General features: G+C 42.1%; 1 protein-coding gene and 1 non-coding gene across 2 annotated transcripts; one reads left to right on the top strand and one right to left on the bottom strand.

The window, feature by feature from the left end:
* Positions 1-1,672: 1,672 nt before the first annotated feature.
* On the top strand, positions 1,673-15,507 carry LOC121526422 (isthmin-2-like). Its single transcript, XM_041813000.1, has 6 exons — positions 1,673-2,302; positions 5,538-5,774; positions 11,092-11,383; positions 13,452-13,586; positions 14,200-14,289; positions 14,467-15,507. Exons 1-6 carry the CDS (start codon positions 2,174-2,176, stop codon positions 14,982-14,984), a joined length of 1,401 nt encoding a protein of 466 aa, XP_041668934.1. The 5' UTR covers positions 1,673-2,173; the 3' UTR covers positions 14,985-15,507.
* A 2,076-nt stretch (positions 15,508-17,583) lies between these two features.
* Positions 17,584-17,656, bottom strand: trnat-ugu. The gene has a single exon. It is a non-coding gene; the product is annotated as a tRNA-Thr (tRNA).
* Positions 17,657-19,096: the final 1,440 nt, after the last annotated feature.

The following is a 19,096-nucleotide window of genomic DNA, read 5'->3' as shown; positions in this document are numbered from 1 at the left end:
GGGGCCCAGCCAGACTGGGGGGCCAGGGAGGTCAGCAAAATCATGGTCCATTGTAAATTTAAGCTGTGATATCCATATTTTTAACCTGAATAAAAAACACTCTTATCAAATAAACATTTTTTAGTTCTATTGTGCCAAGGTAAGGAGCCTTCTTCAAAATGTAAATGCCTTTGCTCTAAAACAGAATTAAAATAGGTTGAAAATGGCAAAAAATAGGTGAGAGAGGTGACGAAATGGGATTTTGAAACTAGCAGAAATGAGTTAGAAAAGGCAAAAATTAAATGAAAGTGGCAAAAATAAGCACAAAATGGCAAAAATGGGTTAAAGGGGCAAAAACAGGCATAAAAATTAGTAGAGGGGGATTAAAAAGTGTTCGATATGAGTTTAAAGTGGCAAAAATGGGTTAACTGAGGCAGAAAAATAGGCAGCAATATGTTAAACTGCCAAAAAATGGACATAATTAACAGTGAAATGTGGTTAAAATGGGTTAAAATGAGCAAAAAAAGTGGTAAAAAGTAGCTAATAGAAGCAATAATGGGTCAACAGGGACAACAATATGCAGAAAGTGGCAACATTTGGTTTAAAAGTGGCAAAAACAGGCAGAAAAAATGGTGGAAAGAGTTTAAAATGGACAAAAATGGGTTTTAATTGGCATAAATGTGTTGGTAAAAATGGTAAAAAACAGATGAAAATTTGGCAAAACTGACATCAAGTGGCAAATGTGTAAACTTAATACTATGGGTTTGTGTTTTAGGCATCTGGAGACCCCCTCTCAGTCTATCGCGATCCACAATGGGGTCCCGACCCCAAGGTAGAGAATCACTGCTTTAGAGGAAAGGTGTCAAACCGAAGGCCCGGGGGCCAAATCCGGCCCGTGGAACAGTTAAATCCGGCCCGCAAGATGATCTCATATTTCTGTTCTAACTGGCCCACCAGTATGCGGTCTGCAGATTTCCTCCAGTATAAAAATGTAAACTTCAGCATGATTATTCAAAATATCCTTGAGCCATAAAAATCTGAATAGTTTGTGTTGTATTTCATATTTTCAATTTTGCATCTCAAGATTACGACTCAAACTTATGATTTTGACTTTTCATTTCATGCTTTGGCCTTTTCAACGCACAATTTGGACTTTAAATGTCACATTTTTATCTTTAAATTCCCAATTTTAAATTTTAAGTCATATTTTGACCTTTTCAACTCCATATTTTGGCTTTTACTGCAATATTTTAACTTTTAAACCTATGATTTCAACTTTCTACTCGTATATTTGCTCTTTAAAAACATTATTTTTCTATTTTTAATATCGTGCTCTGATCTTTGAACTATTACGTTGGATTTTTTATCTCAGATTTGAGCCTTTAAACTTACCATTTTTACTTTTTTGAATTTCCAAATGATTTATCATCAGTGCTGTTATGTTCATATTTTATTTCTGGTGAAAATGAGGCTGATAGTTTGTGGTTAAATGGTGACCCTGTTAGACCTGCTTTAGAGACCATCAACCATCTCCATCATACCAGTGACTGACCTCTAAAAGCTTGTGAGGATCTGCCATTCCTGAATATACCTCTGAATGACGTCACATGGCGGGGGAGGGGCTAAGCCAGTGCGCTTTCGGTGATCAGCAGCAAACAGGACAGCAGATCCAGATCACAGAGCCGAGCAGAGAAGAGGAGACGGACTCATGAAGAAGAGCCGATGATGGGAGGAGAGTTTGTGCCTGAGAAAAGGAGGACATTTAAAGTTCTGTTCGGTCGTGAAATGGCCACAGAGACTAGGGGGATCTGATGGATTCATGTCACGAAGAATGAGGAGAGGAGAAGCCACGGAGATGCAGATTTACGGGAGAGACACGAAGGGACTGAACGAAAGAGGCAAACGACTTTAGAGGTGAAACTTTCTGCAGGACCTGACACCAAAGAACGGACAGTCAAACGGATTTAGAGCTCTCTGCAGGGTTTGGAGGGGTCTAAGGGATTTAGAGCTCTCTGCAGGGTTTGGAGGGGTCTAACGGATTTAGAGCTCTCTGCAGGGTTTGGAGGGGTCTAATGGAAGTGTAAACGATTTGAGTTTACCAGAAAAATCCCAAAAGATCTGATGGATTAAATATAATCTGGAAGGTTTTAGAGGATTGGTACAGCTTTGAGGAAAGATCTGAGTATCAGGGCTGATGGAGCGGAGGAAAGCGGGTCCGGACCGGGGTTTAACGGGTCCTGTGCTGTTGGTGGTTGTGTTCCTCACGTCAGTCTGCGGGTTTCCTACGAATATCGACAGAAACTCTACGGAGACAGATCCAAAGGTAAGGCCAACACTGGTCCCTACATTAGTTCTAGGGCTGGGCAACATGGATAGGTATATCTCTGTTTAGTCTTTAGGGGTCTAAGAGTTAAAAAGGTCATGGTTCTATTCTGATGGATTAACACAGAAATGTCTCCTCCTGACAGATAGATTCATTCTAGTTTATCCTCAAAAATAAACCTTTTTTTTTTAACCTGTGTTAGGTTTGATCACACCGTGACATTTACTTACATTTTCCTAATATTCATTTAACCAAGCTGACCCCAAACACATCATATTACAGTAAGTCAGCTAATTAAAGGAAGTTACTTCTATTCTGCTGATGAATGCATGGATTTCATTTAGAATAATACTTTCACCTGTAAATATCAGTCTATATCAGGTGTAAATATCAGTCTATATCAGCTGTAAATATCAGTCTATATCAGTCTATATCAGCTGTAAATATCAGTCTATATCGGTCTATATCAGCTGTAAATATCAGTCTATATCAGCTGTAAATATCAGTCTATATCAGCTGTAAATATCAGTCTATATCAGTCTATATCAGCTGTAAATATCAGTCTATATCAGCTGTAAATATCAGTCTATATCAGTCTATATCAGCTGTAAATATCAGTCTATATCGGTCTATATCAGCTGTAAATATCAGTCTATATCAGCTGTAAATATCAGTCTATATCAGCTGTAAATATCAGTCTATATCAGCTGTAAATATCAGTCTATATCAGCTGTAAATATCAGTCTATATCAGTCTATATCAGCTGTAAATATCAGTCTATATCAGCTGTTAATATCAGTCTATATCAGTCTATATCAGCTGTAAATATCAGTCTATATCAGTCTATATCAGCTGTAAATATCAGTCTATATCAGCTGTTAATATCAGTCTATATCAGTCTATATCAGGTGTAAAGATCAGTCCATATCAGTCTATATCAGCTGTAAATATCAGTCTATATAAGTCTATATCAGCTGTAAATATCAGTCTATATCAGTCTATATCAGCTGTAAATATCAGTCTATATCAGCTGTAAATATCAGTCTATATCAGCTGTTAATATCAGTCTATATCAGTCTAAATCAGGTGTAAAGATCAGTCCATATCAGTCTATATCAGCTGTAAATATCAGTCTATATCGGTCTATATCAGCTGTAAATATCAGTCTACATCAGCTGTAAATATCAGTCTATATCAGTCTATATCAGCTGTAAATATCAGTCTATATCGGTCTATATCAGCTGTAAATATCAGTCTACATCAGCTGTAAATATCAGTCTATATCTGTCTATATCAGCTGTAAATATCAGTCTATATCGGTCTATATCAGCTGTAAATATCAGTCTACATCAGCTGTAAATATCAGTCTATATCAGTCTATATCAGCTGTAAATATCAGTCTATATCAGTCTTTATCAGCTGTAAATATCAGTCTACATCAGCTGTAAATATCAGTCCATATCAGTCTATATCAGCTGTAAATATCAGTCTATATCAGTCTTTATCAGCTGTAAATATCAGTCTACATCAGCTGTAAATATCAGTCCATATCAGTCTATATCAGCTGTAAATATCAGTCTATATCAGCTGTAAATATCAGTCTATATCAGCTGTAAATATCAGTCTATATCAGCTGTAAATATCAGTCTATATCAGCTGTAAATATCAGTCTATATCAGTCTATATCAGCTGTAAATATCAGCCTATATCAGCTGTAAATATCAGCCTATATCAGCTGTAAATATCAGTCTATATCAGCTGTAAATATCAGCCTATATCAGCTGTAAATATCAGCCTATATCAGCTGTAAATATCAGTCTATATCAGCTGTAAATATCAGTCTATATCAGCTGTAAATATCAGTCTATATCAGCTGTAAATATCAGTCTATATCAGCTGTAAATATCGGCCTATATCAGTCTATATCAGCTGTAAATATCAGTCTATATCAGTCTATATCAGCTGTAAATATCAGTCTATGTCAGCTGGAAATTGCTCGATCTTCATTTATTATTTGTTTGTAAATAACATGATGAATTTGTACATATTGCTGGTGTAAATAAAGGAAAAACACCTGTGCTGTTCATCCCTAGTGGGTAGTATGATTCATCACTACTTTGAGCTTTCATAAGAGCCATTGTCTACTAAAGATGGCAATGCTGTTAGGGCTTTGATTGCCATGCCAAAGGGTAGGAATGATTAGAGAATGTGTCATGTTTGCATGGTGGGAAATGAGATCTAATGTGAAGGGGAGGGGCTCTGTGATGCCAGGGCTCACCGTCCATCGTCCCAGAGGTGTTACTGGACTGGTCAGATAAAATACCAGGGAACGGAGGTTCGCACCAATCTGACAGTCTTGGTGTTGTCCTGGCTCTTGACGCCCATCAGTCTTTTTAAATGGGGTAGGGGCCCATTAGGGGCCATGTGGTAGTGAGGGTAGCATCAGTGTTGTCACTACCTGGAGCTAGCATGTACAGAGCCTGAGTCTGTTGATGGTGGAGATGCTGTTTAGGTCATGGTGGTAGCTAAGGGCCACTTGGAAGGATATGTAACAGATCGGAAGCACAGGAGAGCATAATTTATGGTCGAGGTCTCATCGATGAGCACTTCTGTTTCATTCGGGAACATATATCTGTCATATAGATCCTCCCTGCGTCTCTCTGCCTATTCATCCTCGTAAAGAAGTCCAAGCTGCAGCTACATGTGGTGAAGGGCGTCAAATTCTTCAGCCAGTTCAAGTTTAAGTTGTGCTTTTATTGTGGAGGGTATGTGCGGTACAGACACTCTCAAATGTCCAACAACTGTGAGCATGCTGGCTTATTTTCCTCCGTGTGTTTTAATGAAGACACATGAGCTTTACTGCAAATGAATACATGACATGGATAACATTTATTTATATTTAAAGACTTACATTTCTGACTTTAGACCAGGACATGATCTTTAAGTTACACAACAACTGTACTATATACACACTGTTGATACCCAACCATACTATATACACACTAAAGATAACCCTTAACCAGTTCTACCCTATCCTTCCCTAACCTTCTCTTTCCTACCCTACCCTACTAATCCTAACCCTACCCGAACCCCCCCCCCCCCCCCGTACCCTATACCATCACAGTCAGATAGAATCCTGTCTGTTCTTTGTATGTTGAAGGAACTGTTTAAACTCCACAAACAAACACATGCTTTGTCATATTAAGAATAATGTTCACTGTTCTTCTCTTCTCAGGTATCAGCAGAGCATAGTTATGGTAAAGACATGTGGACTCTTGAGGAGCGTGAGCAAGAGAATCTGCTCCAGACTCCATCATCTGCTCCAGCATCTTCCTGGTCCAGATTGCACTGGGTGCATGGGGTCCTTCCTTCACTGACACCTGAAGAAGACAGTACCATCTTCATCCTCAACCTGCGGAACTTTCCAGAACTTGCCAACGCAGACATGAGCTCCCAGAACCCCAACATTCAGGTACGTTAAGATCCACAAGGCTAGATTTACATTTGGATCAGACTTAACTGGACCCTAAAAGCTGCTTTATTTGATCAGTGTGAACACAAGCCAAACAGACTCAGGCCCCTGACCTCTGGTCTGGTCTGATCTGGTCTGCAAATTTGTGTTTGGTAGATTATTTCTTTGTTGTAACAATGCTACTTGGCACTAAATCTTATGCCGCAGGAAAGCCTGTTTATTTCCCTTAAATGATGCCACATTTGTAAGGAACATGCATTTGTGGGATGAGCAGCAGAGCTGAGTATGTGGGTTGCACCCTTGAAAAATTTGCCAAATCTTCTCTGCCAGTGCCAACCAGCTTATTTTGCTGTTGCTATTGACCCTCTTCTAGCATAAAGTGCAGTGATGTTATCAGTCCAGTCCAGATTATGGTTCAGATGAACACCCAGGTACTGATGAGATGTCACCTTCTCAATGTCCCTTCCCTGGATGTTCAGTGGTGATGGGGGGGGGGGGGGGTCTACAACCAGCTCCTTGGTCTTTCCAGTGTTAATCTGGAGGTGGTTCTGCTGGCACCAGTCCTCAAAGTCCTGGATGACTCCTTTGTATGGCCTGTCGGCCTCATGACAATGGCAGAGTCATCAGAGAACTTCTGTAGGTGGCGGGTGGATGACAGGTGGGAGTGTAGAGGGTGAAGAGGGACGGCGCCAGCACCGTTCCCTGGGGGACTCCTACACTGCAGAGGACAGTCTCTGACACACAGTCCTGGGTCCTCACATACTGTGGGCAGTTCATGAGGTAGTCCACAATCCAGCTTGTGAGGTGTTGGTCCACTCCCAAAAGCTCCAGCTTGTCCCTCAGGGTGTCTGGCCTGATGGTGTTGACTCCAGGTGGGACAGAGCTCATTGGAGGAGGAAGATGATGGTGTCATCTACTTAGATGCCATGCTGGTACACAAACTGCAGTGGGTCCATGGACAAGCTCTACAGGAGGTGCAGATGGGCAGGGACCAGCTGCTCCAGGGCCTTCATGAGGTGGGATGTTCAGGCCACCGGCCTGTAGCAGCTAGGGTCCTTGGAATGCGGGGTCTTTGGCACGGGTACCACGCAGGACGTCTACCAGAGGTGTGGCATCCTTCCCAGTTTCAGGCTCAGGTTAAACAGATGTAAGGGACAGGTTGGAGGCGGGGGACTGTGTAGGAGCAGTGTGGGTTGGAGGTGGGGGTGAGCTGAATACTGTGTATATGGGTTGGGGGTGGGGGGTGGAGTGTCTGGACAGAGTGCAGATATCTCCTCAAACCTGCCTGGGAGTTCAGCTCCTGGTGGCCTGAAATGGTTGTGAGGTCTCTCCAAACTCCCCTGGCATTGTTCTCCTTCAGCGGTTCCTCCATATTCTGCCTACAGTCATGGACAAAAGTATTGGCACCCCTGGATTTTTTCCAGAAAATACACCATTTCTCCCAGATATTGTTGCAATTACAAATGTTTTTGGTATACACATGTTTATTTCCTTTATGTGCATTGGAGCAACACAAAAAAAAACAGAAGAAAAAAAAAGACAAAGTTGACATAATTTTACACAAAACTCAAAAATGGGTGGGACAAAATTATTGGCACCCTCAACTTAATATTTGGTTGCACACCCTTGGGAAGAAATAACTGAAACCAATCTCTTCCTATTACCATCAACAAGCTTCTTACTCCTCTCAGCTGGAATTTTGGACCACTCTTCTTTTGCAAACTGCTCCAGGTCTCTCAGATTTGAAGGGTGCTTCTTCAACAGCAGTTTTGAGATCTCTCCATAGGTGTTCAATGGGATCTAGGGCTGCAACGATTCGTCGACATCATCGTTTGTGTCGACTATAAAAATTTGTTGACGCGGGAATTCAAGTGTCGACACGTCGTATTATTGTTTTTTATATCGGTAAAATCTAGTACCGGCCGGTAAGGACTCATCTGTACTTGCAGTTCACTATAGGAAGTGGTGGGGGCAGTATCACTCCCACTGTTTACATTATTCACAGAAACTAAGAAGAAGAAGTTAAGCATGGCGGAAAGCACGGAGAACACACCAAAAAGCCGACCCAAAGCTTCTAAAGTTTGGGAACATTTTACAGAAAACAAATTGGTGAAACAAATCAACTGCAGACTGTGTCAAGTCAAACTCTCGTACCATGGCAGCACTACGGCAATGCACGAACGCCTGAAAACGTAAACACACTGTAGCTACTGCGTCTTCAAATACCGCGAGTGGGCAAGTTTGCAAGTTGCATGAATATCTTTTAGTTTTTTTGCATTGAGTTACTGAGCCCTTTGTGCTTCAGGCACGAGGATTAATTCCAGTAGCCTACTTATAACATTGGTGCCGTAGGTTAATCAGTCGGAAAACCATCTTTAATATTTGTTAAGGTAACGTTTTTTTCAGTAACGCTATTTAGTGTGCAATTTACTTATCAGTTTAATACTTTTATATTAGAGGAAAAACAAACCTTGACGATGTAGCAACTTGACATGTCATGGCAGTTTGCTAAACCATTAAGTTTTCACAGGTGTGCATGCATAAGGAAGCAAGGTAAAACGGGGATCCAAAATAGTATACCAAATAGCCACGATTAGTCGACCAATCATAAAAATAATCACCAGATTAGTCGACATAAAAAATTATCATTTGTGGCAGCCCTAATGGGATCTAGATCCGGACTCATTGCTGGCCACTTCAGAACTCTCCAGCTTTGTCTCCAACCATTTCTTGGTGCTTTTTGGGGTATGTTTGGGGTCATTGTCCTGCTGGAACACCCATGACCTCTGACCCAGACCCAGCTTTCTGACACTAGGCCCTACATTGCGGCCCAAAATCTTTTGATAGTCTCCAGATTTCATGATTCCTTGCACACAGTCAAGGCACCCAGTGCCAGAGGCAGCAAAATAACCCCAAAACATCTTTGAACCTCCACCATGTTTGACTGTAGGTACTGTGTTCTTTTCTTTGTAGGCCTCATTCTGTTTTCTGTAAACAGTAGAATGACGTGCTTTTCAAAAAAGCTCTACCTTAGTCTCATCTGTCCACTAAATGTTCTCCCAGAAGGATTGAGGCTTACTCAGGTACATTTTAGCCAACTCCAGTCTGGCTTTTTTATGTCTCTTTGTCAGCAGTGGGGTTCTCCTGGGTCTCCTGCCATAGTGCTTCATCTCATTCAGATGACCACATATGGTCCCAGCTGACACTTTTGCACCCTGAGTCTGCAGGACAGCCTGAATCTGTGTGGAAGTTGACTGAGGATGTTTATCCACCATTCCAACTATCCTGCGTTGCATTCTTTTGTCAGTTTTTCTCTTCCGTCCACGTCCAGGGAGATTAGCCACAGATTCATGGTTATAAACTTCTTGATATATTACACACAGTGGACAAAGGAATTTCAGGATCTCTGGAGATGGCCTTTAACCTTGAGATTGTTTTTTGCTTCTTAAGTCCTCAGACAGTTCTGGGCTCTTCTTCCTCTTCTCCATGCTTGGTGTGACACACACAGACACAACACAAAGGTTGAGTCAACTTTTAGACATTCTAACTGGCTTCAGGTGTGATTTCTAGATTGCCAGCACCTGTTACTGCCACAGGTGAGTTTAAATGAGCATCACATGCTTGAAATCAAATGCTTTACCCATAGTTTTAAAAGGGTGACAATCATTTTGTCCGGCTCATTTTTTGAGTTTTGTGTAAAATTATGCCAATTTTTTTTTTTCGTCTGTTTTTTTGTGTTGGTCCAATGCACATAAAGGAAATAAACATATGTACACCAAAAACATTTGTAATTGCAACAATTTGTAGGAGAAATGGTGTATTTTCTGGAAACATTCCAGGGGTGCATATCCATGACTGTATATCTGTCCCTCCCCTCCGTGATTTTCCAGCTCCCCCTGGACAGTCTTCAGCTCCTCTATGTTTCCTGACTTAGGCCCTCTTCTTCTCCTTTAAAAAGAGCCCTAATGTCAGGATTAATCCAGAGTTTGTTGTTTGAGAAACACCGTCTAGTCCTGGTGGGTCCGGTGTTCTCCACACAGAAGTTTCTGTAATGGACCCATGCTGAGAGGATACAATGGTTTTATAGAGACAGTAGATGTTTAGAATTGACTTTACAGCTCTATTCACTGATGATAGCCAGTCACAGTTGTGTTCATACCTCCCACAACCTGTGCTCACATGCATGGAGTCCAAGACCGCTCTGGTAAGTAAGAAATGAACACTTATGTTCACACTGATCAAATTAACCCCAATTTAGCGTGAAATGTACTCGGATCTGGGCCCGGGTACCTGATGAGAACCAGCTGTAAGTAAAAGTTTCTGTCCCTTTCTAAATCACTTAATCAAACTTTCAGGGTTGGTTCTGAGCTCTTCTTGAAAATTCTCAGAATATTTGTGTTTTAGGTATAAACCATCAGTCACATGAGAGGGGGCTGATCCTCAGGTCCTTGGTCATTTTTCATCTCAGTTCTCATCATCAGGTCTTTCTTTATTCTGCTTGTTTGGTCTGAACAGCTGCTTTGAGTCAGAGCTGCGTATAAAGTTTCCTCATGTTGGACCTTTAACAGCAGGAAGCTCCACAGAGATGCTGAACCTCAAACATCTCCACAGAGCTCAGAGAAATCAAAGAAAGGGCAGAAAGTCCAAATCACAAGCATGTGAGGTTTGGACAGAAATAGTCAGCAGGTCAGTGTGCAGACATACGATGAGGCCAGCGCCTTGCAGAGTAGAAAAATGTTTATTTTTGTGGTCTGAATATGAAGAGAAATAAAGTTTGACACTGTGACTGTCTGTCTGTTGGACAGAGAAGATTAGATTATCAGAAGAAACTAAACTATCCATACTTAAAATGCAGGAACAGAGACCAGCAATGTGCCCAAACCACATCTCAGTGTTGCTCTATGATCAACACCAGAATAAGACCTATAACAGAGATACTGATGTCTATGTAAACTTTGTTCATGAACAAACTAAAGTACTGAGTTGTGTTCAAACACGCCATCGTCTGTGTACGGCTGAGTGTTTGAGTCTCAGCTGTGTCTGTACAGATGAAATCAACCCTCTGTCCAGACCTGTTTGTCATGCAGTTATCAGTTCATCCTTCCATCCTCCGTCTGCTGAACAATAAACTCTTTCATGATGCTCGTCTTTAATCTAATCTTTATTTAAACGTCCCGCAGTGGCATCACAGTTTTTATGTCTTTTCAGCACAGAGGACAGAGCAACATGGTTTTAGCTGGTTGTACATCTGTGCTTGTGAGATCTCTGGATTTCTGTAGAATTTGGCACAAACCCATTGGTGATGATATGTTCATAGGTGACCATTGAGGTGGTGGATGATGCTCAGACCGAGGTCGAGATGGATCTCGCCAAAGACAGCCAGCGTAGCGACTGGTCGGGGACATCATCGATGTGGGCCAGCAGCCACAGGAAGCTGTTCTGGCCATTGTTCTGGGATTACCCCTATCAGTTGGAGAACGAGAGGGCAGGTCAGGACAAACAACCCAAGGACCACATCTCTGACCATGAAGAGTCTGTCCTCAGTGGCGTGGGCGGGGACTGGAGGGGTCACTGGGACAATGGCTGGGACACAAAAGATGATACCTACGGTGAGAAAGAAACAAATGCAATTTATATGGATAGCAGTGAAATCCTCTGCAGATTTGTAGCTCTTTGTGAGTGACCCAGGTTTTAGTACTTTGGTATCTAAGTCTAAGTCAGGCCTGTTCAATTAGCTAGAGGCTGTATGTGGAATGTCTCTGACATGTCTCTATAGTCCCATGCTGTCCTCACATGGCTCTATAGTCCCATGCTGTCCTCACATGGCTCTATAGTCCCATGCTGTCCCAACACATCTCTATAGTCCCATGCTGTCCTCACATGGCTCTATAGTCCCATGCTGTCCCAACATGTCTCTATAGTCCCATGCTGTCCCAACACATCTCTATAGTCCCATGCTGTCCTCACATGTCTCTATAGTCCCATGCTGTCCCAACATGTCTCTATAGTCCCATGCTGTCCTAACATGTCTCCATAGTCCCATAATGTCCTCACATGTCTCTATAGTCCCATGCTGTCCTAACATGTCTCTAGAGTCCCATGCTGTCCTTACATGTCTCTATAGTCCCATGCTGTCCCAACATGTCTCTATAGTCCCATGCTGTCCTTACATGTCTCTTTAGTCCCATGCTGCCCCAACATGTCTCTATAGTCCCATGCTCTCCTTCTATGTCTCTATAGTCCCATGCTGTCCTCACATATCTTTATAGTCCCATGCTGTCCTAACATGTCTCTATAGTCCCATGCTGTCCCAACATGTCTCTATAGTCCCATGCTGTCCTCACATGTCTCTATAGTCCCATGCTGTCCTAACATGTCTCTATAGTCCCATGCTGTCCTAACATGTCTCTATAGTCCCATGCTCACCTGACGTGTCTCTATATTCCCATGCTGTCCTAACATGTCTCTATAGTCCCATGCTGTCCTGACATGTCTCTATAGTCCCATGCTGTCCTTCTATGTCTCTATAGTCCAATGCTGTCCTCACATATCTTTATAGTCCCATGCTGTCCCAACATGTCTCTATAGTCCCATGCTGTCCTTACATGTCTCTTTAGTCCCATGCTGTCCTAACATATCTTTATAGTCCCATGCTGTCCCAACATGTCTCTATAGTCCCATGCTGTCCCAACATGTCTCTATAGTCCCATGCTGTCCCAACATGTCTCTATAGTCCCATGCTCACCTGACATGTCTCTATAATCCCATGCTGTCCTTACATGTCTCTTTAGTCCCATGCTGTCCCAACATGTCTCTATAGTCCCATGCTGTCCTAACATGTCTCTATAGTCCCATGCTGTCCTCACATATCTTTATACTCCCATGCTGTCCTCAAATGTCTCTATAGTCCCATGCTGTCCTAACATGTCTCTATAGTCCCATGCTGTCCTAACATGTCTCTATAGTCCCATGCTGTCCTAACATGTCTCTATAGTCCCATGCTGTCCTAACATGTCTCTATAGTCCCATGCTGTCCTAACATATCTTTATAGTCCCATGCTGTCCCAACATGTCTCTATAGTCCCATGCTGTCCTTTAGGTGTCTTTATAGTCCCATGCTGTCCTCTCACATCTCTATAGTCCCATGCTGTCCCAACACATCTCTATAGTCCCATGCTGTCCTAACATGTCTCTATAGTCCCATGCTCACCTGACATGTCTCTATAGTCCCATGCTGTCCTCACATATCTTTATACTTCCATGCTGTCCTAACATGTCTCTATAGTCCCATGCTGTCCTTACATGTCTCTATTGTCCCATGCTGTCCTAACATGTCTCTATAGTCCCATGCTGTCCTCACATGTCTCTATAGTCCCATGCTGTCCTTCTATGTCTCTATAGTCCCATGCTGTCCTCACATATCTTTATAGTCCCATGCTGTCCCAACATGTCTCTATAGTCCCATGCTCACCTGACATGTCTCTATAGTCCCATGCTGTCCTAACATGTCTCTATAGTCCCATGCTGTCCTAACATGTCTCTATAGTCCCATGCTGTCCTCGCATGTCTCTATAGCCCTTTGTTGTGGTTCCATGCCTATTTTTCCAACTGTTTTTTCATTTTTTCCCCATGTTTTGTCATCGTCATCACATTTTTTTGTGTGTGCTCTTTTCCCAGTGTTTGAGGACGACTGGAGTACGTGGGCCCCCTGCAGCGCCACCTGTGGACACGGCACTCAGAAACGCACACGTTCCTGCGGCTATGCGTGCACAGCCACTGAGTCACGGTCCTGTGACCTTTTGAACTGCCCAGGTATGATCTTCACTTTGATCACAAATCGATAACCTGATTTGGTGCAGTTCTAGAATTACTCCCATCAGAGGGTTACTGATGGAGAGATAGGGCATTTTCACATCAGACATGATTCCTCTCTCCTCTTGGTCTGCTTTTATGTCAGTGACATTGTTCTTTGTATACGGTCTAAAACCGCAGGTGGAGGTAGTTGGTTGGTGGTTTGCATGTCTGCAAAGAAGAAGAAAGCAGTGACAACCAGGGCAACCATTCAGGTCAACATTAGTTTGTGCTCTGTGTGGACGATATAGACCATCCTGTTATTACGAATGTTTTTTTTTCCATTGTAGAGACCCTAACCAACAACCATCTTCCTAATTCCACATCTGCCTACAGTTTAGAGGATGAATTGGGCCCATGCTGCATGGAAATGATGGTTTTTGAAGAGATTGGAGATGTTTAGGACTGATTTGACAACTGAATGTAACCCTGCTGTATTCAGCAGAAGTACATTTACATTTTCCATGTATCCTCATGGAGTACACAGTAATCATGTTGAGAACAGCTGGGTCATGCAATACTGTCCTTTTTTATGAATTTATTTTTTACTGTGGATATTCTCCCTCTATTACAGAATCTGATCCCTCTGTTACTGAATCTGATCTTACCGTGACAGAAAGTCCTCACAGTCAGACGACCAGTGGCTCCAATGCTCTGACAGCAGGTTAGTATGAATAATTTCCAATGAATCAGTATGAACATTAAAAAGGGTAGTATGAACTGATTCAGTTGAATCAGTAAGAACCTGATTCACAAAAGTGAGTATGAACTGATTTTCAGGTTTAGACAAAATTTTAAATTTTTATTTGATTTTTAAATATACTTATTTCTATATTTTCAGGCATGGACAGCTGTGAGCAGTGGCTGAGCTGTAAGAACGACTTCCTACTGAAGTACCTTCAGCAGGTATTAACAGAATTACCCAGCTGCCCTTGCTCTTACCCATCTGAGGTCGTCTACAGGGCTGTCAACATCGCCGATTTGCACCTTGGGAGAACGTACCGCTGGAGGGATGCCAGCGGAACCAAAGAACGCCTTGACATCTACAAACCCTCAGCACGCTTCTGCATCCGCTCCATGTTGTCCTATCACAGCACCACGCTGGCCGCTCAGCACTGTTGCTATGACGACCAGATGAGGCTGATCACACGGGGCAGCGGCGCCGGATCCCCTGACCTCATCAGCACCGAGTTCTCAGCAGAGCTCCATTACCAGGTTGACGTCCTGCCCTGGATCCTCTGTAAGGGGGACTGGAGCCGCTTCCACGCCATTAGACCGCCAAACAATGGGCTGGACTGTACCCCCAATCCCCCAGACCACCAGTTTCAGACTCAACTAACAGAGGCCAGAGAGTACTGATCTCACAGACCTCCAAAAAATGGGCTGGACTGCTGTTAGACTCCACACTATCTTGGATGTCCAGCGTTTTGCTGGTCCCTATGTTTGTTACCATGGTTCCCGAGTCATATCAGGCGATCACAGAGCTAAGAGACAGGACGTCCTACACCGAGGCACCTGACTAATCATGGCCGATGAGATGATGTTGGAAGGAAGAGGGTCGGGGCTAGACCACAATCATTGAGGACTCTTCATGAACAGGTCATCCTGGACTTGCTGTTGAATGAATGAAGTGTTCCTTGATTGATTCCCTTGGACTGCTGGATCTGGATTTAACTGTAGTTATAACAGGTAGTCTGACTGCAGTATTAATTTCAGACCAGACTAAAAGAGGCCAGAGAGCACTGATTAGAACGTTCTCATCAGACAGTTAACAGCAAAGAGATGATCAGCTGATCTCTTCATTCAAACGTCCTGATGAAGGCCTGCATCGCTGAAACATGTTCTCCTACATTTTTATGATGAAATAAAGTTTTTTAAGTGATCCTTTTGAGTGCCTCAGATCTCTTCAATAATTTGTTTGTGTTTCTGCTGCTAACTCCACCAAAGCAAGCTACATCAAGTATAGAGAAGATCTCCCTAGAGTCTGCGGGGGCAGGGGTGACTTCGGCATAGACTTTGCTGAGGTCATTTTCACACCTTCAGGGACCCTAAAGGGGCCTACCAGCTCTCTCTCCATGATTCCAGCCCAAACACTCCGCCCCCTCCTTGCTGATGTCACAGCCTTGTTGGGACATGGTGGCTATCCACCAACCATCCACTACTCCTCCATCTGGACCATCCAGGGTTGCACGGCACTCATCAGTCAACAAGACTGTTTGAAAATGAGTCTTCATGTATTTCTGGGCCCACTGCAACCGTTTCTGCTTGTGAGCATTGGTTAGGGGGGGCTGAATAGTAGGTTTATACACGACTGCAAGCCTCTGGAGGATCCTACACCTTGAGGTTGGTGGGACTCCAGAGGCACCAGCAGCTTCAAATACCTGTTTGCTGCTTTGTAATGGCATTTTAGCATCTGCTCTCTTAATCTGATGAATTAGTCTGTCAGAAACCTTCCTCATTATGACTTTATCTGCAGGAACCCGTCTGTGCTCTGAATCAGACTCAAATTTCTTCACAGTACGATGATCACGCTAAAGTTTCCTGAAATATCTCATGTTTTCATTCCTTTCATTCCTTTTTCTTTCCCATATTGCTGAAACCTGTGGCCTGCTTAATAATGTAGAACATCCTTTAATTGGGCTCACCTGGCAAACTAATGACAGGTGTCTGAGACTGATTTCAGTGATCCACAGAGCTATAAGACACAACACCATCTGTGAGTTTAACTGAAAAACAAAAAAATGAATGTTTATGACACTAAAATCCAATCTGCATAATAATGTGGAACGCGGTGTAATGGTAATACAGTCGACTTATAGACTGAAACTATGAATAGATGTTATGGCTGTGGTAAAGTGTTACTAAAAATGATAATACGGTAGATCTCTGTGTATCTTGTGATAAACTGGGGAACAGCATGGGTCTGGTGCCTCTGAATGACTGAACCGGCCCCTCCATGTTTACTCTTTGTTTTATGACCCTTGTCCTCTGAAGGAGTCGGTCTGTGCAGACCTCTGAGTAAAACCGTAAAACATGCTCTGTGTTTGCTCGGAGGTCAGAGGTCAGAGAGAAACAGCATGATGAAGAGGAGGAGGAGTATTTGTGTTCACTCTGCTGAAAAGACCATCAAAGACAAGAGGAAACACAACAGTGAGCACACAGTGAGAAGAAGATCTGGCTGTGAATGCCTAAAGCTCCATAAATTTCTCACCATTGTTGGCCTCTATCTGCTCTGTCCTCAGGTCAGGGGTCATGTTTGTACATGAGAGGAGACACCAACGCTAACATCAGCATGATAAACGATCCAGACTGTTAGCATTAGGATGAAGAGTGGGAGGGTTAGGGTTAATAATCTCAGGTAATTAAAAACTAAACATCTGTCTTTATACAAACAATCCAGTCGTTTACATGAATTACCTGCCTGTTTGCAGCTTTAAGTTTTCAGACATTTTTTTTAATAAAATCTGCTGTAAGATAAAGAGAGAGGATAAGGAACATGTGATAACAATGCCGCCTGGTGGCAAGTTGCTGAAACTACAACAAACCAGAGTGTGACGTTTGATTTCCCATTTAATTGACTATCTATCTATTACATTTCCACCTTATCTGCTACCGTCTGTTTACTTGTATTAATTAATCAGTAAGTTAATTAATTAATCGGTTAAATAACTAGTTAGTTAAATTAATCTGTTGATCAATGTGTGTATATTTACATCTGATCTGCTGTCTGTTTATTCTCAACTTCATGCAGTTCTGACTGAAGCCACAAAGTGTCAGTGTGGATTCACTGTGGTTAACCAAGTAAGACTTAGAGCCAAATGCTAACATGTAGCATCAGTAGAGCTCTGCTTCTGTGTCTTCCTCCCAATTGAAGAAATAACAGAAAGAAAACTTCCATCGTAAATAATAGAATAACAAACATGATCTATGAAAACGATCAAGCAATAAAGAATCTTATAGGCCCCAGCGAGGATCGAACTCGCGACCCCTGGTTTACAAGACCAGTGCTCTAACCACTGAGCTATGGAGCCGCACGGCTGCCACCCGAAGATATAATAAAACTACATACGGTATGTTCTGTTTTCTTCTGCCATGACTGACGGGTTGATTTATTTTGGTCGGAGTTATTTCTTTCAAATTTAAAAGGAAAGTAATAATATTACTTTATTACTAATATCCACCTTATTCCTAACCTCATGACTCTCTGCGTGAAATATGGGCGCAACTTCCGGTCCTTTCTTTCTGAATGGAGCGTTGCATAGAAACAAGATGCTTAACGTGATTATCAGAGCAATTATGACATTAAAATATGTAAAGTTCGTCTGTTTCACCCATAGACTGTAGAAGAATAGTAAACCTATAAAATACACACTACAATTAATGAATAAATCCACAAATTAATTCTGCAGAATCAGAGGGGTCATTTTTGTCTTTATCTTCAGAATCAGAGGGGTCATTTTTGTCTTTATCTTCAGAATCAGAGGGGTCATTTTTGTCTTTATCTACAGAATCAGAGGGGTCATTTTTGTCTTTATCTTCAGAATCAGAGGGGTCATTTTTGTCTTTATCTACAGAATCAGAGGGGTCATTTTTGTCTTTATCTGCAGAATCAGAGGGGTCATTTTTGTCTTTATCTGCAGAATCAGAGGGGTCATTTTTGTCTTTATCTGCAGAATCAGAGGGGTCATTTTTGTCTTTATCTACAGAATCAGAGGGGTCATTTTTGTCTTTATCTGCAGAATCAGAGGGGTCATTTTTGTCTTTATCTACAGAATCAGAGGTGTCATTTTTGTCTTTATCTACAGAATCAGAGGGGTCATTTTTGTCTTTATCTGCAGAATCAGAGGGGTCATTTTTGTCTTTATCTACAGAATCAGAGGGGTCATTTTTGTCTTTATCTGCAGAATCAGAGGGGTCATTTTTGTCTTTATCTGCAGAATCAGAGGGGTCATTTTTGTCTTTATCTACAGAATCAGAGGGGTCATTTTTGTCTTTATCTGCAGAATCAGAGGGGTCATTTTTGTCTTTATCTACAGAATCAGAGGGGTCATTTTTGTCTTTATCTGCAGAATCAGAGGGGTCATTTTTGTCTTTATCTACAGAATCACAGGGGTCATTTTTGTCTTTATCTTCAGAATCAGAGGGGTCATTTTTGTCTTTATCTACAGAATCAGAGGGGTCATTTTTGTCTTTATCTACAGAATCAGAGGGGTCATTTTTGTCTTTATCTGCAGAATCAGAGGGGTCATTTTTGTCTTTATCTACAGAATCAGAGGGGTCAATTTTGTCTTTATCTGCAGAATCAGAGGGGTCATTTTTGTCCTCTGACAGAATCAGAGGGGTCATTTTTGTCTTTATCTACAGAATCAGAGGGGTCATTTTTGTCTTTATCTACAGAATCAGAGGGGTCATTTTTGTCTTTATCTGCAGAATCAGAGGGGTCATTTTTGTCTTTATCTACAGAATCAGAG

The sequence above is a fragment of the Cheilinus undulatus genome, linkage group 18 (assembly GCF_018320785.1).
Source record: "Cheilinus undulatus linkage group 18, ASM1832078v1, whole genome shotgun sequence".
NCBI classification, from domain to species: Eukaryota; Metazoa; Chordata; class Actinopteri; order Labriformes; family Labridae; genus Cheilinus; species Cheilinus undulatus.
This window is presented reverse-complemented; position numbering and strand designations above follow the sequence as displayed.

Excerpts from the sequence above, each read along its gene's own strand:
- LOC121526422 (XM_041813000.1), top strand. The coding sequence starts at position 2,174 with ATGGAGCGGAGGAAAGCGGGTCCGGACCGGGGTTTAACGGGTCCTGTG. Across the intron at positions 2,303-5,537 it reads CTACGGAGACAGATCCAAAG|GTATCAGCAGAGCATAGTTA; the intron begins GTAAGGCCAACA and ends TTCTCTTCTCAG. Across the intron at positions 13,587-14,199 it reads TGACCTTTTGAACTGCCCAG|AATCTGATCCCTCTGTTACT; the intron begins GTATGATCTTCA and ends CCTCTATTACAG.